The sequence below is a fragment of the Pseudogymnoascus verrucosus genome (genome assembly GCF_001662655.1).
Source record: "Pseudogymnoascus verrucosus strain UAMH 10579 unplaced genomic scaffold scaffold_1, whole genome shotgun sequence".
NCBI lineage: Eukaryota > Fungi > Ascomycota > Leotiomycetes > Thelebolales > Thelebolaceae > Pseudogymnoascus > Pseudogymnoascus verrucosus.
In genome coordinates, this window is record NW_017263652.1 from 353,509 (window position 1) to 378,307 (window position 24,799).

The window sequence follows — 24,799 nt, forward strand, 5'->3', positions numbered from 1 at the left end:
TCCACCTCAAGATCGAGAGGTTGGTCTGGAGCGGAATCCCCCTTACTAATCCCACCCAGCGGTGAGCCCTCGCTCCCGTGGAGAGCCCGATGGGATGCTGGGTCTGGGTATGCTGATCCCCTGGGCGGGCGGGAGGGTCTGGATGGGATGGGCGGGTAGAAGGCTAGAAGGGGTGTGCGGCATCTCACTCATCTCTGGACGACGGCGGATGGTTTTCTAGCGTAGCGGACGGGTGAGGGTTTGGGCGGCGGCACTTGGTGGCGCCCGGAGAGGGGTTGGTGGTATTGCTTACTGTATGGGAAAGGGAATGGGAAGTTTGATGCGGGAGGGAGGTGTGAGAGGAGGAGAACGAGAGGGAGGAGGTGGGATGAGAGGGAGGGACACGGGATTTAGAGTTGGGGGTGAGTACACCTGTAAGTTACAACACCACAGTCAGTTTGAGAGCATATCCCATCCCATCCATCCTCGACGCGGGACTTCACAAGACCCCTCCCTCTCCATCCATTCACCCGCCCTCGCCCTGCCTTCAGGAAGAAGTAAGTAAGTAACGTGCATCACCTCCCCAACGCACTTCCTCGCTGTCCCCGCCTCGCCTCTGCACCTCCATCAACAACGAGTGTAAACGTGCCTGGTATACCATACAGCTCCAAACCGTAAGAAGATGTGCCACATGGATCCCCTCTCCTCTCCTCACCCAGCCAACCCATCGATCGTCCACATCAGCGTCGATGCGTGCTTGGCACGGGGGGTATCGGGGAGTTTTTTCCTGCTTTCTTGCCTTTTTGGGGTGGTCTCGCACTACTGTACTGTACTACTACTCTGCGTATGTACGTACGAATGGTATCACTCCAGTCAATGCTCATACGTAGAGGCGGGAGAGGTGGGAGCTTGGATGGTGGTGATACACACACCGTTACGACTAACCTCGCTGCTGGCCGCTGGCTGAGCGGAGAGGGGGATGCGTATGGGGTGGGGGCGTGCATACCGCATACCTTACCGCACCAGAGCAGCAGCACTGTACGTACGGACGTGCATCTGCCATGTTCAAGGATAGAGAAACGGTAAACTCGGCGAGGAAACCCAAAGCTGGTATATGCACACGCACAGAGGCGGAGCTTGCATATACTGTTGTAGCCGTACGTGACCGACCGACCGACCGACTAACCCCCACCCCGTGCTGGCGCGGAGATTCATAGCCGCTACTACTACTACACTACTGTAGTGTAACTTGCTGGTGGTGCCAGAGGAGGACTGTACCTGTGCAGGAAGAAGTAAGTGCAGTGCAGGATGCACGACCTCGTCATGAGTTGAGTTGAGTTGAGTCGGTGCGAGACAGCCCGCGAGGTGGTGTACCGGATACAGAGCCAGGACAGGAGAGGAAGGGGGGGGGGAGAGTCATACAGGCTACATGCACGTACATGGTATGGGATGATAGAGGGGGGATGGCTTACCCGGAACGAACGATCAACGTGCGCTGATTGATGATGGTTCGTGGACTCGGGTCGGGTCATGTCATGTCCATGTCGCACTGTGTGTGTTTTGGGTGTGTTCCGTCGTCCGTCATCAGATGGGATGGGATGAGATGGGATGCACGAAGTGAGGGAGGTTGGTTCATTGCTTGCTGCAGTGGTGGTGCACGTTACTTACAGCACGATCATCCTCCCACTGTGCTGCTGTTCTCACCAAGCGTGACGAGATGTCTAAGACGCGGTCCCCCCCCTTCCCAAACAAACGCGGGATTGGGCATTACACGTGTGTGTGGTGGCGTGAGAATTCCTAGCTGACGGTGGAGAGACATATGGACTCACCTTACTCACCTCGCTCGCTCCTTCGCTCTCGTCATACGGAGGGAGTGGGAGTTGGGATAGGATACGAGATTGTAAGACCCTCGGGGCTTTAAGAGGGAGGTCTTGTGTCGCCTTCCTGTCGTCAGAGACAGAGGAAGCTCGAATGAAGGCTTGTTTGAGCTCAGCTCAGCTCAGCTCAGCTTGTACAGTTGATCGATCGAGCAAGGTAGATGTGAATGAGAGGTGAGTGAGTAATAGTTATGAGTGTGGTCAGTACTACCTCCCCAACCCGTCATAGTCGTCCTCGTCGCCAAGGCGTCGTCGTTGCTGTTGCTATGCCAGTCCGTCCGTCTGTCTTTGAGTAGCTAGCTCATCCCATACAACTGTGCAGGACAGTGATGAGTGGTACTATGGATATTCCGTCCCAAGCCAGCTGTGGGATAGACAGCCAATTACAGCCCCACGAACTCGCCGTCTCTCGAAAATGCTGCCCGAACGTGGTCCACTCACTCATCTACAGCTAGCCGCTTGGGTAGAACTGCGCGTGCGTGCGTGGTAGTAATTCTGCCGCGGCAACGGTCTTGGTATCAGTCAGTTTATGCGGCCGCGTACGGAGGGGACGGCATGAGGTAGTAGTAGGTAGGCACGACGATAATTCGATATAATGGGAGGTGGAGGAGGAGGAGGAGATGCGTGTGGTGTGTGTGTAGGAAACCCCTAAAGAAGGAAATAGGAGAGTGGGGCTATACCGGATTCGGAGGTGATTCTTCCCAAAACGGGAAAAGTCAATAAACACAGACCACCACAGATCCTCAAAGGGGCGGTCTTGGCCTTGGCCCTACTACTGTTTTTCCTGTGTGTGTGTATCAAGCAACTCCCCCACTCTGATTGGTCCACACCCTTTCAAACGCAGAGACATAAAAAGAGAACTCGATAATTTCAAAACCCCCCCCCTTTGGCCCAATCAGAGCCAAGGTATTGCCGAGGCTGGCTGCCCCCGTCCAGAACAGTAATTTAGTCCCTATCAAGAGAAACTAATGGTCCCCTTTTTTTTTAAGGGCGGTAGAGCGGTAGAGCGGTTATGCCGGAGGAACATGTTTTTTGGCCTGTGCTTCTGGTGGTGGGTTCTGGTACGAAAAAGTGTATTTTGAGAGAGACAGAGAGGGGCTTGGCGGTGCTAAATGTAACTCTGGCCACAGTTTACAAGAGAGTATTCGGCATAGTGGTACTTAGTTTACCAATACGGTAATTTTCTCTTCAATGACCGCCACAAGCCTACCGCCCGCGAAAGTGAAGTGGGAATGGTACTTACGGTATGGTATGTATGTATGTATGTATGTATGACAGAGGGTCATAATCACAAACCTGCATCATCACCTCCCGAGCGTATGGTCTTGAAGGAACCCATCACCGCTGTGACGGGATCATCGGTTGTCTGAGGTGTCTGTCTGAGCTTGGGTTCGCCCGGTCGGCCGTTATTGGGGATTTGCTTTTTCTTGCCTGTGGGAGGGGGGGAGGGGGAAGTGTATTTTTGATACACAGGCGCGACTTCGCCGGAACACGGAAAAAGGGAGGAATGGAGACTCAGGGTTTGATGGTGCGCTTCGTGATGTACAGGAGGGAGAGGAGAACGCGTTAGAGGATTGTTTTCGTATCCACTCTCGAATTTGTCTGTGTCTGTGGTTGAGTAGTGTTAGTAGCGTCCGTAGTTGTCCATAGTGTCAGTAGTAGTGCGCTCAACGACTTTCTTTCCCACGATTTTAGTCTAGGCGGCGATGGATGGGGACGGACGGAGATGAGGGTTTATGGGTTTGAGTGTGCGGGTGGTGTTGGTGCCTGGGACCGGTGGGTAATCCGTGCTTGTGCTTGCTGGGAGATCTCCTTTTAATTGTGTGTTTAATTATGGGTATTCTTTGGTCGGTAGTGTGGTGTATTAGTTTGGATAGTAGGTTCTGTATAGTTCTGTTATAGTCTGTGGTCTGTGGTTGTATTGGATTGTGTGTGGACAGGCAAATTAAGTCGGGGATACGATAATATGGATATGGTAGGTAATGTTACTGACACGGTTTGTTATGATATATGTATAGTGCTACTTTGATACTCGGGATAGACTCGAGCATATGATGCGATGCGTACGTGGAGTGTGCGTGTACGGAGGATGTACGGAGAGTATGAGTGTACGGATGATGTACGGAGAGTATGAGTGTACGGAGAGTGTGAGTGTACGGAGAGTGTGAGTGTACGGAGAGTGTAATAAATAGATAGTGTACGTGGAGTGTAATGAGTGAGTGTCCATATGAGTGCGAGTGTAATGAGTACGGGAAGGTACTGATGCGTAATGCCAAAATAGCCAGACCAGAGCAGACCAAGACAAGAACCAAGAGCCAGACCACAAGCCAGGCCAAGAAGTTACGAGTTACCACCTGTGTTTACGAACTACGAACTGTGTGTATGTCAGACTCTGTTGTAAATGTACAGTCACCGCACAAGTTGTGTGTAAGAGTACTTACTTGGCTTCGTACATATCGCCTCCCACCCGCCGCAGCCGTCCACGTCCATGTCCACGTCCACGACAACGACGACGCACAACCCTTTCCCTTCTCCCTACACCCACCCACCTATCACCACCGCCCACCCATCCTCCACTCCTCCTCCGCCCACCTCCACCTCCACCTCCACCACCTCCACTCCTCTCCCACCGCCAAATCGTCTCTGTCTCTTGTCTCCGTAATAAAAATGTCTGTTGTGACTATGTCTGTGGTACCAATCGATACTTCTGCTACAGATACAATCCCCATACAACCCCACCCACACTCCCACCCACACTCCCACCCAAATCATCATCAACAACCCCAAGCCCACATGTACCCATCATGTACTCTACCATTTCATGTATAATTAGTGCATTCCGCTCATCCCAATCCCATCCTTTTTTTCCGCCCTTTCTCTTTTGCCCTTCCCCAATCCCAATCCCAGCCCCATTTCCTCTACCCACCTCCTCCCCCCCCCAATCCTAATCCCGGCCTATCCCCAATCCCATCCCTTCCCATCCACCTTCTGCATCCACACACTCCTCTCCTCTCTACATCTCCGCCCTCCCTCTTCTCTCCTCCAACCACAGGCCTCTACTTACCATTCTCTCACCACTCAAACCGCTCTCCTACTCTCCGCCTCCCTTCTCCTCCCCTCCTCTTCCCTCCTCCTCCTCATCACCCCCCCAGTCGCTGGCGGTCTCCATTTCTCCCTCTTCCTTCCCCCCTACCCTACCACAAACTACTGCCCTCTATTTTTCCTCCTCCTCCACCCCCCCTCCACCTCCACCACCCAACCCATCAAGTCTCACCTTGGCACCTGATCGCTGGTTACTGGACCTACCGGGGGGTTACTGGGCCACAATTACTCTTACCTTACTACTACCTTACTACCCTTGACTACCTCAACTACCATTACTCTACTCTACCTTCTTCTTCTACTCCCACTCCCAGTCCTAGTCCCAGTCCCAGTCCCATCCCTTCTATCCGACCGACCTCCGACCCTCTTCTCTTCCTCTGAGCGACTCTTGGTTTTTGCCTCCCGCGACTTCTTTGCTCCATTCTCCCAATCTTTTCCCTCTCCCGCCCGCCCACATCGTCATCCTCTTATTTTTTTTGCCCTCGACCACACGAAAAGAAAAATTTCTCCTTCGTGCCGCGTCAGAAACCCTCCTTCACGACCCTTCACGACCACTTTTCGCCCTCGGTTACGTCTTGGTGGTTTCTTGTTGTGAGGCTTGTCAAACAAAAATAGCCCTCGGACACTTGGGATTTTGTTACCGCGCCTCCTTGGGATCAGCCAAAACCTTCAACAACCCTTTCTTCCTTCAACCCACCCCATCGACCGGACCAGCTTTCCGACCTGCTCTTACCTGGCCCCTTCTGCAAACGACTTCACATTCACAATACGTTGTGTAATTCAGTTTACACTCAACTCGCTGTCCTGCTCCAGTCCGCCAGACATACTCTCCAGGTGTCAGCTTACTGGTCGTGTGGACAAACAGTCGCCTCTCAACACCGCCTCTGACCGCAGCACCCTCACGACGACCACACTCTCCGAACCAACCAGCTAGTCCCTGGGTTTACGTTATACGACCCTCATAAGCTACTAGGCAGATTCTTGCATCACGTTAAGACCGACACTTTCATCTCCGGCACGAGCAACTTCCCGTTGCAAAGCCCGTCCGCTTTCCGCCCATTCCCTGCATTTGATATACGCATTCTTCAAGTCGTAAACGTTCTCGCCACAACACACGCAAGCGTTTAAGCGGCACATTTTCCCTTTCCTCTGATTCGAGAGTTCCGAGGACGCCTCCTAATCACACGTTTGATTTTCTGGAATACTACGAACCTGGTGAGCTTTTAGCTAAGTCTTGCCCTCGTCGTCGATCTTCAGCACATCTCGAAGCAAATACGCAACACAAAGCAACCACAAACAAACCGATATCTGCTTGATCTCGAAAACAACAGATCAAATACTATATCTACTCTCAGCTATCGCTCTTACTACCACACACCAAACATACATCTGAAGAACCACCCACGCATGTCGACGAGACAATAGATCAAGGTTTTTGTGTGTTTCGCTCCGGATAGAGCTTTCGCTCTTGTCGCTCAGTTCTGTTAGAGCTGCGAAAGGACAGGTTAGTCGCTGCGATATACTCTCCTCCTTCGGATTATGCTGACCGCCTTCCAGATATTTATCTATCCTTTCCACTCTCAGTCCCTCCCACTCGCTCATCATGCCGAACTTCTACAACCACCCCCGCGCGGGGCTCATTACACCACCGGACTCAGGCCATGCAATGTACGGATACCGCAACACTGGACCAGTTTCATACAACCAGAACAGCAGGAAGAACGGGTATGATGGCGTATCATACGCCGCCCCTCCCGGACCACTGATGTACCAGCCTCCACCAATGCACTACAACAACATGCCTTCAGTTGCTGCCCCGGGCATGCCTAACCAGTCCTACGGACCAATCGCTGCCCCGATCTTGCCAGCTCCCATCTCTGACCGCCCCGTTGATGCCTCCGGCCGCAACACCGCACAGAGATTCGAGCAACGCCCTCAGCAACCCCCAGCGAAGCAGGAGAAGATCACTGGCGGCGTCGCCCAGGAGTTGGATTATGAGATGGATCAGATGACCGACTACGTTTCAGACATGGCCCAATCAATGTATGCTCTCCTATGCTCTCCTCACATCCGCCTTGCAGATATTGACCTCGCCCGAAGTGTTATGCCTGGCTCGAAAGTCTCCCCGGCCTTCCGGAAGTTCGTCTCTGGTCTCCTGTCCTCGACTCGCCTCCCGAGCTCGACCATCCTGCTGGGAATGAACTACCTCGCTCGCCGCATGAGCATGCTCAACAGTCCGACGCCTCGAAAGACCACCGACGGACAGGTTTGGCGCATGCTGACCATCGCTCTGCTCCTGGGAAGTAAGTTCCTCGACGACAACACCTTCCAGAACAGATCTTGGTCAGAGGTCAGCGGCATTGCTGTTTCTGAGCTCAACTCGCTCGAGAAGGAGTGGCTGCAGGCAATCGAGTGGAACCTCCACGTCGATCCCGTCACCGACACCGACTTCCACTCGTGGCTCGCCTCGTGGGCTAGCTGGAAGGAGACTAAGAACAAGCAGCGCAACGCGACCCTCGAGCGTCTCGCACCTCTTGCCGCTATCGACACCAACGTTCAGCGCAACCATGGTCAGCGCAAGCCGTACTCCCCAACATCTGCGTCGTATGGCTTCAACCAAGGCGGCAACGAGAACCACCCGCCTTCGGCGTACCATGTTCCTACTCAGCCCCGATACGAGCAAACTTCATGGGCACAGGGCAGAGCACCACATGAGCTGTCTCCTCCTTCCGCTCCCGAGTCTGGCCCAAACACTCCAGAGTGGATGATGCTGCCAAACTCTGGCCTGCCACCCACCGACTGGTACGGCTACGATGCCTTCTACAACAGAAGAAACCAGCAGCCATCAACTCACGTCTCGTACGCGCTTCCCCAGACCACTCCGTATCAGACTCCATACCACGGCCACTACTCCCAGAACCTCTGGGGTCACCACGCTGGGTGCGGATGCGGGTACTGCGGTCGCCCAACCGACTCGTACTTCATGCCCACTTACGGCCAGCAAACTGTCGCTGGTTAAGCAAGTCGTCGGCTTCCGACCATTGAACACCACGGATGCTCATTTGAGCGTGCACATCAAAAGCTCAAAACAAAACTTTGCTTCCACTCTAGGACCTCACTTCTTGCAACGGGTCTTTTTCGGTGTTTGGTCAGAAAAAAAAAGTACAACAAAAAGTTTCTCATGTTTTTTTTTAAAGCGTTCAGATTTCCAAGCGCGCATTTACGTTATCAAGCGCCATTGTCCAGAATCACGATTTCGATCTCGGACACACCAAAAAGCAACGCAGGATCTCGACAAAATTCGAAGGCACCACCATCCCATCTGGTGCCCTTCATGATCTCGAGTTGCGTTGCGCCCCCGCATTGTGCTGGGCGGCTGCCTCGATCTTCACGACTTCCTTTTTTATTATTGCAACTTCATCTTCTCAAACAAATGTTTTTTTGTTTTCTTGCTTGGGCATCGCGGGTGCATTAGAATTTGCTTGCTGTTTTTCTTTTGTCCTCGCTTCAAGTCCTCGCGCGCGTTTTTTTATTACATATGGCGGACACACAACCGGGAACGGAGTTTATTTGTTAAACCGGAGTTTAATGGATGGTGATGGGGGGGGTGGCAGGGGTGTTTTATATCGCGATTTTGTTTCTAGACTTCGATGTTTTGTTTGGCGCGCGCTATGGCGTCAAAACCCACTCGCTTGTTTTTGATTTTTTGCTGTGGAGTGGCTTACTGTTACTTGTAATCTTTTTTTTGCGCATCTTCTTTCTTCTTGATCTTTTCTGGCTGAGCTGATTTGCTCCTTTGGATCTGGCTGGACATATAACTTTCCTCTCTCGAGGAGAGGGTGGTTTGGATGGGCTACCTGCCGAGGGCTTCTTTTGCATGGCTAGGGGGTTTACTTTTCCCTTTCTTGTATTGATGTACATGGGGGTATCGGGTTTGTGGCAGGCTTGGGATGGGAGGGAAATCAGCGGGGGGAAACGCAACTGTGTTTGCACAAAATGGGAAAAAAGGGAAGATGTGTTTCGCGCAGCGGACGAGAGCATCTGAGGGATGGGAGAAGCGGGTTTTGCATGGATGCCTTTTTTTTGAGCCTTTTGTGTGGCTGAGGGCTGGGAGGGACTACGACGTTTATGACTTTACCCTTTTTTATTATTTTCGAGCTCACACGAGAAGACATTTTTTCCTTTCGAGGGGTTAATGGTGTGGAGTGTGCCGCTGAAGAGATTAGCGAGCCGGCTTGGGGGTTTTGATGAGGAGGGATTTTGTGTGGTGTTGAGGATGAGGGGATTGATAGGAGTAGTATAGAGAGGTGGTAATGAAGATCTTTGTTGTTCTTCACTTTTGGTGTTCTTCATTGTGATTGATTGATTCGAGTGATGTGAGTGCAAAGTATCAAGTATGCGAAGTGTAGCTGTAAGGTATGTCAAGTAATATTATAGCGGTGTGTAGTACGTAGTAAAACGAGCATAATTCAGACAATGTTACTCCTATAATCGTTAAAACTACTCTATCTTCGAAGATTGACTCCTGAAGCCAAAATTCAACCTCCATTGACGTGCCATCCATGAAATGTAGGGGTTAGGGCCGTCATCAACCTCGAAATTCCAGAAGCGCACTAGCTAGTTCCAAACTCCACATATCACGTGATCAACATCGTCAAAAACATTTCGTGGCTAACCCGACCCTTGCCAGGCTCGCTTAGCCCTCTTGGCGTGCCGCACACACATTTCGGGTCAAATCTTCATTTTCACACGGCGGATCTCGAATTACACCCAGCGACATTTTCATCGACCAACGCGCCCAGCTAACGTGTCAAGATGAGATACATTCACTCCAACGAGACCCTTGACGTGCCGGAGGGTGGTGAGTCTTTACCCTTTTTTACGATTCCCGGGAGGGTTTGGGGGAGAGAGAGGATTGATTTGAGATGCGTGCCCGCTGTCGGATGATTGTTGCGATTGTTGGGAGGAGGATTATACCGATACTATACTACGACCTACGATGAGGGGAGGGAAACAACGGGGACAGCAGCGAGGGGGCACGCATTGCATCTGGAAAATCCGATCTTGAACCAGGCAGTACAGCAGTTTAATTTCACGAGCGGAGCGCTGACCTTTCTTCTTTACAGTCAAGGTCGTCATCAAGTCGCGCCTTGTGACCGTCGAGGGCCCCCGCGGCAAGCTCGTCAAGGACCTCGCCCATCTCGCCGTCAACTTCTCCTACCCCAAGAAGGGCCTCATCAACATCGAGCTCCACCACGGCGCCCGCAAGAATGTCGCTACCCTCCGCACAGTCCGCACCCTGATCAACAACATGATCATCGGCGTCACCAAGGGCTTCAAGTACAAGATGCGCTACGTGTACGCCCATTTCCCCATCAACGTCAACGTCAGCGAGAATGCCGAGACTGGCCTGTTCGAGGTCGAGATCAGAAACTTCATTGGCGAGAAGATCGTTCGCAAGATCGTTATGCACCCGGGTGTGTCGGTTGAGGCGAGCAAGAACCAGAAGGATGAGCTGCAGTTGTCGGGTAACTCGGTCGAGAACGTGTCTCAGTCTGCGGCTGATATCCAGCAAATGTGCAAAGTGAGGAACAAGGATATCCGTAAGGTGCGTTATCAACCTCTCTCTCTCTCCCAGCCGCCCTCTCCCACCAGTCCCCCGCGGTGGGAGGCTGCAAAACCTGGCGAAAAAATCCCTGCAACAAGCAGACCAAACATACTAACGTTTTTTTGCTCTACAGTTCCTGGACGGTCTCTACGTGTCGGAGAAGGGCAACGTTGTGGAGGAGGATTAGATGCATTGTGACTGTTAGCGCGTCAAAAGGGGGCCAACAACACTTTGTTTTTTTACGCCCTGCGGCGTCCTTGTTGTATCCGCGGCGAGATTAGGGGGAGCATTATCCTTTTTTGTTTCTTGCCTTTGTCTAGAGCCAGGGCAACGGTGCTAATGGAACTTGCAACAAACAAATATTCATGATTTCATGGGGGCTTGGGATGAGTGTTGTGTGTGAATGTGGGAGGGTGTGAATGTGCGTGTGTGTGCTTGCGAGGTCATGTGTGATTTGGTGATGTGGAGGGATGGTGAGAGCGAATGGGGTGAGTTGGGGTTGGGGTTGGGCTGGCTGCCTCTTGGTAGTTGGAGAGGTGAGTGATGGCAGGCCTGCCTATCAATCTCAATCTTCATACGCATCTTCATCGTTCTTCTTTCGCGCCGTTACCACGGGTGCCACGACCACCCACAGATCAAACTCCACACCACCCATGTCTTCTATCCCATATCCTTATTTTCTCTTATTCCCAATATGTCTCACCACGCACAACCCCCCAACCTGGAAACCAAACACACACCCACCACCTCTACATCAAACTCTATTCATCAAAACCCTATCCCTCTGCTGTTGACTAAAGATAAGTGTGATGGACTAGTGTGTTGCGGGCGCTGCTTTTATGGTACACCTTCTCATCATCGTCTCCCTCAAATCTTATCCTAATCTACCTATTTCTCTCTCCAACAATCTTCAAGCGACACACTTGAGTTTGCTAAAGACACCACCTGGTATTCTCAAAAGTATTAGGGATGGCGGTTTTGACTACGAAACAGTCACAGGCAGTATGCTTCAGACTTGGGGTTCCCTCACAGGGCGTTGCACCTCCTTTGGGTTGTTGGGACGTTGTTGTTGGTGTTGCTGCTTTTGATGTCGAGGCTGTCAATGTTGAAGATATCAATGTTGATGCTGTCACTGTCATCATGCTGTCACTGCTATTACTTCTGCCGCTTCACTGTTGCCGCTTTACTATTGCCGCTTCACTGCTATCACTGCTATAACTACTATAACTGCTATCGATGCTATCACTGCCAGTATGAGAAAGCACACAGAAACTGCAAGAAGAGAGATAAGAGAGTTGTCTTCTGAGCGTTACCTTTGGTGTAGCCACTGCGACTGCCACTCACAGTTATTTCAACTCCACCATCGCCTTGTAGACCACAGTTCTCCTTCTGCCCGCCCCTCTACTTCGCCTTATTGCCCGTTTAGGCAAGAGAGGCTCGTCCAAAGGGGACAATGACCGTATGCATATATATTAAATGTCACGTTGCTAAACCCCCAAAGAGAACACGAGAAAGTGAGGGGTCCGGATGAGCAGTAATAAGCTTGCGGTGCAATTAGGTTCGTTCAGGACCTAGCGTTGCCTTTCCCTGCCGATTAATGCCTTTATTTACTAGCCCGTATGCCATCATTCCTACTATTACCACGTGCTTCCGAATCCTGGCGTTTAGATAAACCAATGTTATAACTATCGCCAACATTGCATATTAAAAATGTTGTCTCTTTAGATTTGTATGCAAGAGAGTCGACACTAGCCATGAGCAACGTAACATCTCTAGTAAGTGGTAGGAGAAGCTCTATGGGTGATAGGATATGTTAAATTTTCTCTTTCCATCTTACTGTGATGGCGTGTGTTGTAGTATCAAACTATAGTAAGAAGCGTATAAGAAAGGCATCGTATACCTATGAATTAAATACTAGCATCATTCACTGCCGTCTTGGATACTTTGACCCTCCTTACCATCTAATTAGACTCCTAAAAATGGCCCGGCTCACCAATCTAGCTGGCATCGCCACGCTTCTACTATCAAAGATAGTAACAGCGAACTACTCCCTCCTCAAAACCTACGACGCCTCCAATTTCTTCTCCGAGTTCCAAATTGTAAACATCCCCGACCCCTCCAGCGGATTCGTCGAGTACGTCGACGCCGCAACCGCAGAATCAAAGTCCCTAGTAGGCATCCGCAACGGCCAAGTCTATCTCGGCGCCGACAGCATAACAGACAACACCACCAACGGCCGCCCATCCGTCCGCGTCGAATCAACAGACTACTTCACCACCGGCCTCTTCATCGCCGACATCGCCCACATGCCCGGCAACGCCTGCGGCGTCTGGCCCGCCTACTGGACCAGCGGCCCCGACTGGCCCAACAGCGGGGAGATCGATATCATCGAAGCTATCAATCTGCAGAAGACTCCTATTATCACTTTGCATAGCGGGACGGGCTGCACGGTCGCCAATACGGGGTCGGCGGCGGGATCGGTCCTCACTAATGCGAATTGTAATACTGGCTGCTCCCAGTCGACGACAGATACCCAAGCCTATGGTGATGAATTCAACGCTGTCAAGGGTGGCGCGTATGCCACACAGTGGACAACGAAGGGGATTGCGATTTGGTTCTTTCCCCGCGCCAGCATCCCGGCGGATATCACGGCGGGAACACCGGATCCGACGACTTGGGGGAAGCCGTTGACGTACTTTGTGGACTCTGGTGGCTGCGACTTCGCCACGCACTTTAAGAGCAACCGCTTTATATTCAATATCAACTTTTGTGGCTGGGCGTAAGTGATAGTTCATTGATGTATGGAGTACTGATATGTGCTAACTCATGGTAGTGGAAACGTGTGGTCATCATTCCCCGAGTGCAGTGCAAAGGCTGCCACTTGCAAGGAATATGTTGCCCAGAATCCGTCGGCGTTTACGGAGGCATATTGGTTGATCAACTCTCTCAAGGTTTATCGTGAGGGAACCACCAAGCGCTTGTTCGTGGCATAAGATGCCAGCCTGGTACGGCTATGATGAGAACCTAAGAGATAGTCTTTAGCGTATCGGAGGTCGCGCATCAAAAAGGCAGTTTCTGTGAACCTTGGAAGCGTATATTTGAAGGAGAGGAAGTAGTGACATGTAAGCTTTTCAATTGTGATAAAGCCCCCGACGGCACTGCCGCCGCCAGAAGAGACAAGTAAACCTGTAATATATAGTCTATTCCAATCTCATATTATCCCTCTCGCTTCTCGTCTCGCAAGTAGACTCCGTAGACTTAAAACGAGGGCACATACATCCAATCCTTTGAATCAAACCTCACCTCAAACATTGCCTCTTCAAACGTCCCCACCGCCGCAAAAAGATCATGTCCCCCCTCCAACCCCGTCACCGGCCGATCCTGACTCGCATCCGCCTCCTCGTGCAGATCCCACTGCCCAACCTTCTCCCCCTCCCTCGTCAAAAAGATCTCCACATCCACCACCTCTCTCGGCTGCGGCTCCCCATACGACGGCGGCGCCTCCGACTTCTTCGGCTTCAGCACCATCCCCAGCCCAATCGTCTCTCCCGGCTTAAACGGGTCCGTGAACCCCTTCCCGCCCCAGCAGTCGTTGATATACTTATTCCCATCATCCCCATGCACACCTAGACTCCCCCTCTCCCACCCGGGCAGGCGGAACGGCGGGAACGGCTGCGCTACAAACCCCAGCGCCACGCTGACCTCGCTGCGGTTGCGCGGCGAGATCGCGACTTCGAAGTAGATCGTCTTCGACCGCCTTAGCGACACGGGTGAGTGAGCCAGCACGCTATAAAGCGGCACAGTGGACACGAGACAGCTATCCGGCGACTTCTTCTTCGAGGCGCACACCCACGTCCCCTTGCGCGTTTTCTGCACCGTCCCCACATACTGCGACGGGCGCATTAGGTCCACGAACCCGTCCTCGACGGCGCTGATGGTGGCTTGGGTGAGGTTTGCAGGGGCGATGAGGGGGCGCGCGCGGCACCAGGTTTCACCGCGGTCGGCTTCGGATTCGGTAGCGTTGTTGGTGGCGCTGCGGTCTTCGCCGAAGGAGGGGGGTGGGGGGAGGAGAGAGGTGTCGGGGACTGCAGCTTGCCAGTCGTGGTATGGAGCTGCTTCTTCTAGCTTTTTGGAAGGGGGAGGGCCGGGAGGAGCGTCGTAGCTGTGCGAGGGAGGGGCCCCGGGAGGAGCGTCGTATCCGCGGTGAGAAGGAGGAGGGCCGGAGGGGGCGTCGTAGCCGCCGTGGGAGGGGGGAGGTCCAGATGGTGGTTCGTAACCGCCGATGTGGGAAGGAGGAGGTCCGGAAGGTGGTTCGTAACCGCCTACGTGGGAGGGAGGAGGTCCAGATGGTGCCTCATACCGCGCCTGCGAAGGTGGAGGACCACTCGGGGCATCATATCCACGCCCCGGCGGCGGTCCAGACGGCGGCGCATACCCACCATCACCATGTCCCGGCGGAGGCCCCGACGGCGGTGCGTACCCACCATCACCGCGTCCCGGCGGCGGTCCAGAAGGCGCCTCATACTCGTCCAGCGTCCTCTGCGGGCCGGAAAGTCCGTTCGAGGGAGCGTAGGGATTGTTTGAGCCCAGATGCGAGTAGTTCGGCGGCGGGCCGGAGGGAGCGTCGTACGACATGCTGGTGGCTCTTGCGGCGGCTTTGGGAGCTGACACGGGACGGGCGTTGAGGGCGTCTTCTTGGACGCCGTCGCCCTTGAGGTCGCGGCCGAAACACATTGGTGACGTGGGCGGTGTGGGCGGGGGCCTAGAGGCTGGGGTGTTGTCCTGCTGAAAGGCGATCTGGTTGGGTGGCCTGGTTGGATGGCTGTTCAGGTACAGGTAGGTGCGTCTGTTTGTGGAAGCTAGGTTATCGTGTAGAAAGTGTCGTTTAGGATTTGAGGTGGTCTTCCTTATGTACCAATATTTATGAAAGGAACCCTCTTTTCAGCTTCAAACAAAGCGTTATTATCCAGTAATCTGATCCGGGGCAGTGCAAGCTTTGGTGACGCTGCTGCCGTTAAAGCCACCTCCCAAGGCTTGGAAGGCGGCTGGCGGTGGCAGAATAACGGAGCTATCGTCAAGGAACCTCCGACATCAGCTCCCTCAAAGTCAACATCACCGCCCTCCCACACTGCTTATTTTGATTCTTCGACTTGAAACCCGCCTCCCTAAATTTCGGGATCTCGACCACCCGATCGCACTTATCCTCTGTGGTCTTCTTCGGTGCGCCGCTGCGCGGTTTGGATTTCTGGCCGACGCGGTCGTGCTCCTTTCGGATGGGTCGAGACGATGGTTTGGAGTGGGATGGTGGAGTGGCTATCTTGGATTTTTCTGTAGGACCACGCAATGCTGCGGAGTTCGCAGATGTGGGTGCGTATTTCGGGGGGTGAGTTCTTTGCCGCGGCGGCCCCGGGGCTTTGAGGGGACGTCCATTGGGATGGCTGGAGTGCTCATTATGTTGTTGTCGTCACGTTGGGGATGGGAGTTGTTCGCGATTCGGAGAGGCTATGAGGCGGGGAGGCACAGACCATATGTGATATTTGTAGCACTCACTGAACAGTATTTTGTTTATAACACCTTCGTACAAGTATCATCAAATCACTTCTCTAAACAAGACAAGAATATAATTGAATCTTCAAATATTGATTCAAATCGTGCGGGTCTTGATTTCCTATGTACTTTGCCCGTTCAATATCATCAACCCCCATCATTCCAATTTGACATATCCACAGTTGTTTTCCCACCGTTCCATCATCCCTATTATCCATATCCATAATTCATACACATCCATCTCATCTCATATATCCCTCGTCTTTCATCCCCCAATGTAAATGCCATATTCATCCCAAACTCCAGTGGCTTACAAGCCATGAAAATGCCGTAAAAAAAACGTCGCTACACGATCAAATCGATTTTTCTCTCAGCAAAAAATGAGGGAGGCCACAATCACCTCCTCGACCTCGACCTCCTCGAATTCCTCGTCCGTCCGCCAGAGCTCGAGCTACCTATTATTCCGTTAGTCTCTTTGCCCCAAACCACATCATCAGGAAGCCGAAAACTTACTATCGGTAGTCCCCGTATAACTCTCCGTATAACTCGTATAATACGACCCACTCTGCCTCCTCTCCTCCTTCTTCTTCTTATTAAACTTCATCCCCGCCCACAGCGCCGCCAACCCCAATCCCAGCCCCGCAAGTCCCACAGCCTCCTTCTTATGCTTATCATGTTTCTCATTATCCCTTCCACTCGGCACCGCGCCGCCGAACCAACCTCCATGCGTCTCTCGTCTCGACGCCGCCGAGCCACCGTAGCGCGTTGAGTGTCGTCGGGTCTCGGTAGTAACTTCAGTCCGCGAGCCGCGGCGACTATCCCCCTTCTTCTTGCCAGAGATGAGGTGCCATACCCCCTTAATACCGGCGCTGAGACAGCAGCACGCGCAGAGGAAGAGGAGGAATATGATACCGGCTAGGACACCAATAACAATCCCTGCGATCGCGCCGCCGCTCAGCCCGGACTTGTGGCCAGAGGTGATGGTCTCGCTCGACCCCGTCGTCTCAACAGGTGCCACGAAACCCTGGGTTGTAGTAATTGGCACGGTGGTAGCGATGACGCTCGTCCCCTTCACGGGTGCAGTGGGCTGGGGACCACTTGTCACAACCCCACCGCCACCGCTGCCATCTTGTTTAGCGCGGCATTGCCCGCTGGTATAGCATTCCTGATTCGTAGCGCAGCAGATCGTTCCACACGACGTGAGAGGGGCGTAGCAAATCGCCGTGCTCTGCGCGACGTAAGGTTGTGGACTCGCCGGCGCGCCGATGAAGGAGGATATCGTTACGACGCGGGTTGTCTCGACGGCGTCGATGATGGTGGTGGTGTAGTAGTTCCAGCTCCCATCACCCCCGCCGCCGCTACCGGCAGTGGGAGCAACGCACGCAGCGATGTTTGCGGCGTCGGTGGTGCAGACTTGCCCGGCGGAACAGCAGTAGGCGTCGCCGTAGCCGCAGTAGGAGTCGCATTGACGGTGCATTAGGAAGCCGGAGCCGGCGTAGTCGTGGCCTGCGTTGCGGGGGAAGGGGCCGGCGAGGGCGGAGGGGAGGAGGGTCGTGAGGGTGAGGAGGAGGAGGGGCGTTGGGAGATGCATTGTGAGAGTGTTGTGGTGGTGCTGGTGAGGGAGGTGAGGGAGGTGTGGTTGAGCTGCCTCGCCCCAGCTGCTGAAGCTAAGAAGGGGAGGTTGTGATGCTCTCTCTCCTCAAGGGGATTCGTGATTGACGTAATTGATCCGTTTCAGTACTCTCGTACAACTGTAAAGTGTATCCCAAGTCGTCGAAATCCCCAAGGTATCGTCAAATCCGTTCGTGTCTCGTAGTCGTCAACCTTCGATTTCTAAACCGCAGCGAAAAGCGAAAATTATCGAGTTAGTGAAGGAATGGAACAGGTCCAGAATTTCAGGGTGATGGATAGGAAAGATAAGGGAGGAACTTAAAATCGAAGATGTGGTTGTGTTGGGTGGTGTATTATACGTTCCCAGCCACCTCTTTGCGTCTCGTGTGTCTTTTGCCAACCACCTCAATTATCACCACAACCTGCTTCTTAACGAACTTGCTTGCACCCCACCAAAACAAAAAATCCCTGTCGCAATAAATCAGTCGCTTCAGTTATTCTCAAATCGTAACCAGCAAATCAAATTTGCAAAAAACCGTAGTAGTTGAAAAAGAATTCCGGAATTGCGGAGTTCCTGGAGTTCTAGCGGTCAATGAGGAGGAATTCGCTGGCAGGAAAATCGAGGGTCCCTTTGTTGATGCAGGGTCTCTGATAACGGGTTCGCTGGGTGATAATCGCAAGGAGCAGGGGCAGTTTCAGTTTTTGCTGTGCTGGCAATGCACGGACTGTCCACCCTTTCTCACCTCAACCACAACTTCAATGGCTTGGAGCTTCCATTAATGGCTGGGAACGCAAATATGTGACCGTGAAAGCCAATAATGGCAGAGTAAAGGTCGGTGTAATTAATTGGGGTGCTTGTTACATGGATGCGTGTCCATGCCGAAGCGGAGCTGTGTCCTTGGCTTTGCGAGATCATTTGGTGTAAATCCTGGAGCGCGTTCAATACTGCTGCATGATGGTGGTTTTGATGCCGTGAGACTGACTGGCTGTGGGCATATGTGTGTAATGGCTTCGCTCAATCGATGTAAAGTGGAAGCATACCTATTTTGAAACCTTTTATTTCAAGCTATCTAGAGCCAGTCCCTTTCTTCATAAAGCCCTCTTGACCAGCTAGTCTTTCAACCCCCAATTCCCTACCCTCTACTTCTCCTCCGGCCACACATTATACCCAAACGTATCCTTCATATTCACAAACCTCGTCTTCCTGCTCTCCGCCACCTTATTCACCGCCTCAAAATCCTCATCACTCAACTTAATCAACTGCGCATTACTCTTGATCCTCGCCTCATTACTACTCTTCGGCAGCACCGCATACCCCCTCCTAATCCCCCACGCAATCAGGACTTGCGCAAGACTAACCCCATTCTTCTCTGCCACCGCAATCAGATCCTTATTTGTGGCCACCTTCTCCCCAGTCCCTGGAACCTGGTCTTGCGATCCCAGAGGGGAGTAGGCGACGGGAACGACGCCTACGGAGCGGCAGAAGTCGATGAGCTCTTGGTTGGGGAGGAAGGGGTGGATCTCGATCTGGTTTACTGCGGGCGGGATCTTGGCGAGGGAGAGGAGCTGTTTTAGACCGGCGATGGTGTAGTTGGAGACGCCGATGGATTTGGCCTTGCCGCTGGCGACGAGGGATTCCATCGCGCGCCAGGTGGGGGTTGGGTCTTCGGTTAGGGCTTTGTTGATGATGTACTGAGGGGGATGTTAGTATTGTGTCTTTGTATTGTATCTTTCATTAATAAGTGAAGGAGGGAGAGTAACGCACCTTCCCATCCGCACCGATCTTGACGCTGCGATCCTCATTCCTCTCCGCAGCAAACGGCCAGTGGATAAGGAATAAATCCACATACTCCAGCCCCAACTTCTTCAACGAATCATTGATACTCCACTCCACATCCGCCGGCTCATGCAAATGTTGCCACACCTTCGTACAGATGAACAGGTCCTCGCGCTTAACGTCCTTGTGGGCGTCTAGGAACTCCTTGATCCCAGTGCCTACCTCGTCTTCGTTCTGGTAGAACCACGCGCAGTCTAGGTGTCTGTAACCCGCCGACAAGGCGGCGACGACGGCGCGGTGCGTTTCGCCTGGGGAACCGACGGAGGCGAAGGTGCCGAAGCCGAGGGCGGGCATGGAGGCGCCGCTATTGAGCTTGATGAGGGGGGAGGAGACGGCCATGTTGGGTGGTTTGTGAGTTGTAGTATAGGTTCGTGGGTATTGTGAGTGTTTTGTTGGTGGTGGTGATGGTAATGTTGCGGTGGTGAGAGGGAGGAGGGGTTTGGGTTTGGAGAGGTGAGTGAGGGATGATGTCAATCGCGGGGTGGGGGGGGGAATATATTTGGAGGGGCAGGAGGGGTGTAGACGAGGATGCAAGGGGGGGAACCGGAGGGGGAATCGGAGAGGAGGCATGATGGGGGCGAGTGAGGCGAGGAGTGATGATCTTGGAAAGTGGGAGAATGTATTGGGTATGTATTTTACAGAGTTTTTAATTTATTATATTATTAGAAAGAAATGTAAAATGTAGCAGAGTCTTCCTGGTAGACTTTCCTGGTTCCTTCCTGGCGTTTAGAGTCTTCCTTGTCATAGTGTCTAGTTTTGGTGTTTACAGTCCACATAGAGTAGAGGTTGGAGTACATACTCACAGTAGTAGCAGCAGCAGCAGTAGTAGCAGTAGGAACCCTCATATTCGTCATAGCATGTAAGAATAGAGTAAGAGTGTACTTGTAGTGTTTGTACAGCTCATAATAATTGCCGTGATAGAGTACCGATAGCAGAGTATCGTTTGGACGAGAATAAGGCGAATGTTAGTAGAGCTGTAGAGTAACTGTATACAGCTGTGCTCTACCACTATACAGCTGTTACAGCTCTAAGATTTGTTTTGTATGTACCATAATATGGCAATACTACGGTAGTACGTAGGTGGCATGGTAGTACCGACTAGATTTACTCTAGTTCTCTAGTTTTCTAGTTTTTCTACTATGTAATAACAACACGGTCACGCCAAGCCCGTTCAACGGGCCGTTCGCAGCTACTATCCCATCTACTTACCACAGTATTGGCAATACTAGCAGTACTAGCAATCCTCTACTGCTCTAACTACCAATTACCACTCGTATCGTCGTATCAAAGGTGCACAGTACTCCAGTAAAGTAATGAAAGGAAGGCCCTATGAGAGAGTATCAGAGTATGCACGTACGCATATCCCTACCCTACACTCCCTCTAACTCGCCAGCCTTACACGCTTGGCCCTGCTTGGCCTGTAGCCTGCTAGTCGTCCTACTACTAAAACTATGGAGTCTCCTAGCGCTACTAAGCAAATCTGCGGATCGTGAAAATGACATCATAGCTCCACCCACCTCTCACTCCACTTCTTTCCCTTCCTTACCACTTCTCACCACTTCTTCCCACGCTAGGGTTTTAAGATAACGGCCTATGACATAACGCCACCGTTTGCCGCCTCTATGCCGTTCAGCCTCTTTTTGCTCTCTCTCATCCAATAGCTAGCTGGGAAAAAATGTTAATTTTTTTTAGATCTGGTAGGGGCGAGAGATGTACCGATGCAAGGTACAGATACGCTTTTACCATGTACTCTCAGCTTGCTTGGGGGTTGTAGTAGCTATTATTTTTCAACTGTGTTTTATACTTCAACTTGCAGCTGCTGTGTTGTAATTAGTTAGTGATAGTTAGTAGTGATAGTAGTGAGAATCAGATCCCAGGCTAACAATGCGCCTTAATGAGCCATATAACCCATATAACCCATATAACCCATATAACCCGCACCCATTACTAGAATGATGTGCATTCTCCACGAAACGTCTGCGATATCAGTCCCCATCAACCCCCACCACCACCATCAAAAGTCCCATTTTTATGGCTCCGCCTCCGCCAATATGTAACTGCAACCACGACGACAGTCCACTTCCTCTCCTCTGGCTGTCCACTCGCTGTCCTCCCTATTGCTCACCGTCCACTAACAAGTCGTCCTTTCCCACACTCCCACTCCCACTCCTATCCCCATCCAACACTACGCGGCCGCATATCCCACTAAGAAATCGTGCTAGGTACTAACTAAGTAGTACCCGGTACGTCAATGCAACGCATCATCACATCCAACGGCGATTCCTCCCGAAGGTATGACGGTGCTGCTCATCCACCTAATTCTCGCTATCTCCATACCCTCTCCATACATGGCGTATCAGTATCCATTCTACCCCTTCTACAACCGCCAATGTCCACTCCGCTGCATTGAGATGGCCAGAGAATGGCCAACGCAGCTTCTACTATCTTCTCTCTCTTCTCGTTCCTCCGGGTCCGTCGGCCAAATACTGGAGCCACTTGATGCCCAAGTACGTTTCAACGTTTCGGAAAGTCAAGGCCTTGCAGGGGTGACTCCATTTGCATTTTTGATAACCATTAAGCTGGCGTCGGTTGCCGAAGGGGTATCCATAATCTAGATATCTCAATTTTCATACGGGCTCACCGGGGCGGCGAACTCATGTAGTAAGCTGGTAAGGTAGTAAGCTGGTAGTAATAGTGGGAGCATGTAACTTGTGATGTGAACCAGTCCAAATCGAAAAAAAGACCTGACCGTATATATGCCCTCCCGTTCCCCCATTGCCCCATCCTTTCGTCATCCCACTTTCTCACCCACACATTCTGTCACTCGTAAATCCGGTCTTTTGGATCATTTCGTCTGTCATCACATTGAGCTGCAAACACTAAAAAGCACTCATCCTCACCCATCAAACCTCATACCTCATCTTATCCACCTCAAACACAAAAGCAATCCCCATTTTGTCTTCTCCCCTCTTATCACATCCACAACCCACCACCACCACCACCAACCACCAAACCTCTCTCAAGATGCCAGGAGCCACCACATCCCCCGGCAAGCAGTCCGCGGACAAGACGCCCGAGAGGAACGTCGACCGCCCCATGTTCCGCCGCATGCTCTCCGTCCCCGAAGGCGACAACGGCAACGTCGAGCGCAACACCATCGAGGTCCCCATGTCTCGCTCCCCCTTCGCAGACACAAACGACCTCATGCACCCCCTCAGCAACGCCCCCTCCTCCCGCGACCGCCGAGGGTCCCGCAACAGCTTCGGCACCTCGCTACCCATCCCCCGCTCGAAGAGGCAGTCGAGGCTGTCGTCGAGCATTAACATTGAGGAAGCGTTGGCGGCGGCGAATTTGAGGCCGGGGATGCCGCCGATTCAGCCGACGAGGGAGATTATTGCGAGTCAGTTGCAGGATATGTCGTCGGTGAAGACGACGGCGGCGAAGGATATGGCGTTCGCTTTTGATATTGATGGAGTGCTTGTTCACGGTGATCGTTTGATTCCTGAGGGCCGTCGTGCGCTGGAGATCTTGAACGGTGATAATGAGCTCGGTATTAAGATCCCCCACATCTTCCTCACCAACGGGAGTGGTAAGATCGAGAGCCAGCGCTGCGACCAGCTGTCTCAGATCCTCGGTGTCCCGATCTCGACTGAGCAGTTCATCCAAGCTCACACCCCCATGTCTGCCCTGGCTGAGTACTACGACACCGTCCTCGTGGTCGGTGGCGAGAAGTACAAGTGCCGCGAGGTAGCCAAGCTATACGGCTTCAAGGATATCATCGTCCCTAACGACATCTACGCCGCCAACCCCGACATCTCACCCCTCAAGGAATTCTTCACCGAGGAGCAGCGCGCCACTTCCGCGCCGAGGGATTTCAGCAAGGTCAAGTTCGATGCTATCCTCGTCTTCTCCGACTCCCGCGATTACGCCACCGATCTCCAAATCATGATCGACCTCCTCCTCTCCGAGGACGGCGTTCTGGGCACCAAAGCCAAGGACCCCCTCGCGAACCGCATCCCCGTCTACTTCTCCCAGGGCGACGTCCTCTGCCCCACCGAGTACCCCATCCCCCGCATGTCTCAGGGAACCTTCCGCATCGCGCTCGAGGCTATCTACAAGTCCATCACCGGGCATGAGCTGGAGCGTGTGGTGTACGGAAAGCCTGAGTTGGCGACGTATAAGTACGCTGATGAGGTGATGAGCTCGTGGATGGAGACGATTCACAACGAGGAGCGTCTGCCTAAGAATATCTACATGATTGGTGATAACCCGCAGTCTGATATTGTTGGTGGTAACATGTATGGATGGAACACCTGCCTGGTTCGCACTGGTGTGTTCCAGGGCGAGGGCAATGATAAGGAGAACCCGGCCAACTTTGGGGTTTTCAACAACGTTCTTGAGGCTGTGCAGGCGGCGCTCAAGAAGGAGCTGGGCGCGGATTTCAAGCTCAACTGGAGTGATTCTATGAACCCCGTTACCGGGAACCAGTCGGTTTCGGCGGTGGAGTAAAGGAAAGAACGAAGGAGTCAAAGCTGCGGAAAAGTTGTTTTTTTTATGATTGAATGCGGGTTTTTTTGCCTACCGCTTTTTTTTTACTTTACTACCTGCCTTGTTTTGGAAAAACAGATATGAAGGAAGGTTGGGATGATAGGTTGATCGGCGTTTCACACCGCCGCGTCGTTGGGATGGACGTTGGACGAAGATTATGTCTTGGCTCTCTCTCTATGAGAACTTATTTCTTTGGCTAGGGTTCATTGGTTGGGGGATTTTTTTCTTTGAACGAGGGGTTTCTTATTGTATATAGATTCATAAATACCCACAGACCCAATAGGCTACACAGTATAGATATACTGGAGACAAAAAAGATTCTTTACCACGAAATGTTTGAGTTTGAAGTCATGTTGTGATAACTGCTGTGATGTGATGCTGGCCAAAATTCAGGAGGGAGCTTGTAGGGACTAATACATGCAACTTATGTTGCTAGAATTTATACCTCCAGTTTGACTTCCAAGTAACTGACTTCCGCAGCACAGTAATATAAACCTGAATGAGCCCACGCCTTTATTATATTCCAACTTTCTTCACCCATCCAAAGTGATTAACAAAACCCATCCACGATAGCCCCCCCGATAAGATAACCCCAAAACTGCACACCCGACCTCACCACCCCCCCGTACCACCACAATCAATCCGCCCAGCAAGCTCCAGACCACCACACACACCACCTCGCGCCCAGGG

General features: G+C 52.3%; 7 protein-coding genes across 7 annotated transcripts; 4 read left to right on the top strand and 3 right to left on the bottom strand.

The window, feature by feature from the left end:
• Positions 1 to 6,561: 6,561 nt before the first annotated feature.
• On the top strand, positions 6,562 to 7,977 carry VE01_00124 (uncharacterized protein; the record flags this gene model as incomplete). The annotated part of the gene is made up of 1 exon (XM_018269657.1): positions 6,562 to 7,977. The coding sequence occupies one exon, from the start codon at positions 6,562 to 6,564 to the stop codon at positions 7,975 to 7,977; it is 1,416 nt and encodes a 471-aa protein (XP_018135369.1).
• A 1,796-nt stretch (positions 7,978 to 9,773) lies between these two features.
• VE01_00125 (uncharacterized protein) lies at positions 9,774 to 11,966 on the top strand (the record flags this gene model as incomplete). Its single annotated transcript, XM_018269658.2, has 3 exons — positions 9,774 to 9,819; positions 10,085 to 10,566; positions 10,700 to 11,966. 3 exons carry the CDS (start codon positions 9,774 to 9,776, stop codon positions 10,751 to 10,753), a joined length of 582 nt encoding a protein of 193 aa, XP_018135370.1. The 3' UTR covers positions 10,754 to 11,966.
• Positions 11,967 to 12,545: 579 nt separating this feature from the next.
• On the top strand, positions 12,546 to 13,559 carry VE01_00126 (uncharacterized protein; the record flags this gene model as incomplete). The annotated part of the gene is made up of 2 exons (XM_018269659.1): positions 12,546 to 13,345; positions 13,400 to 13,559. 2 exons carry the CDS (start codon positions 12,546 to 12,548, stop codon positions 13,557 to 13,559), a joined length of 960 nt encoding a protein of 319 aa, XP_018135367.1.
• VE01_00127 (uncharacterized protein) lies at positions 12,978 to 16,030 on the bottom strand. The gene is made up of 2 exons (XM_018269660.2): positions 13,391 to 16,030; positions 12,978 to 13,330 (listed from the first exon to the last, which is right to left on the bottom strand). Exon 1 carries the CDS (start codon positions 15,298 to 15,300, stop codon positions 13,825 to 13,827), a length of 1,476 nt encoding a protein of 491 aa, XP_018135368.1. The 5' UTR covers positions 15,301 to 16,030; the 3' UTR covers positions 12,978 to 13,330; positions 13,391 to 13,824.
• Positions 16,031 to 16,151: 121 nt separating this feature from the next.
• On the bottom strand, positions 16,152 to 18,307 carry VE01_00128 (uncharacterized protein). The gene is made up of 2 exons (XM_018269661.2): positions 16,627 to 18,307; positions 16,152 to 16,568 (listed from the first exon to the last, which is right to left on the bottom strand). The coding sequence occupies exons 1-2, from the start codon at positions 17,702 to 17,704 to the stop codon at positions 16,510 to 16,512; spliced, it is 1,137 nt and encodes a 378-aa protein (XP_018135363.1). The 5' UTR covers positions 17,705 to 18,307; the 3' UTR covers positions 16,152 to 16,509.
• A 470-nt stretch (positions 18,308 to 18,777) lies between these two features.
• On the bottom strand, positions 18,778 to 20,107 carry GLD2 (Glycerol 2-dehydrogenase (NADP(+))). The gene is made up of 2 exons (XM_018269662.2): positions 19,490 to 20,107; positions 18,778 to 19,416 (listed from the first exon to the last, which is right to left on the bottom strand). The coding sequence occupies exons 1-2, from the start codon at positions 19,898 to 19,900 to the stop codon at positions 18,865 to 18,867; spliced, it is 963 nt and encodes a 320-aa protein (XP_018135397.1). The 5' UTR covers positions 19,901 to 20,107; the 3' UTR covers positions 18,778 to 18,864.
• A 2,250-nt stretch (positions 20,108 to 22,357) lies between these two features.
• Positions 22,358 to 24,438, top strand: VE01_00130 (uncharacterized protein). Its single transcript, XM_018269663.2, has one exon. The coding sequence runs from the start codon at positions 22,586 to 22,588 to the stop codon at positions 24,068 to 24,070; it is 1,485 nt and encodes a 494-aa protein (XP_018135451.1). The 5' UTR covers positions 22,358 to 22,585; the 3' UTR covers positions 24,071 to 24,438.
• Positions 24,439 to 24,799: the final 361 nt, after the last annotated feature.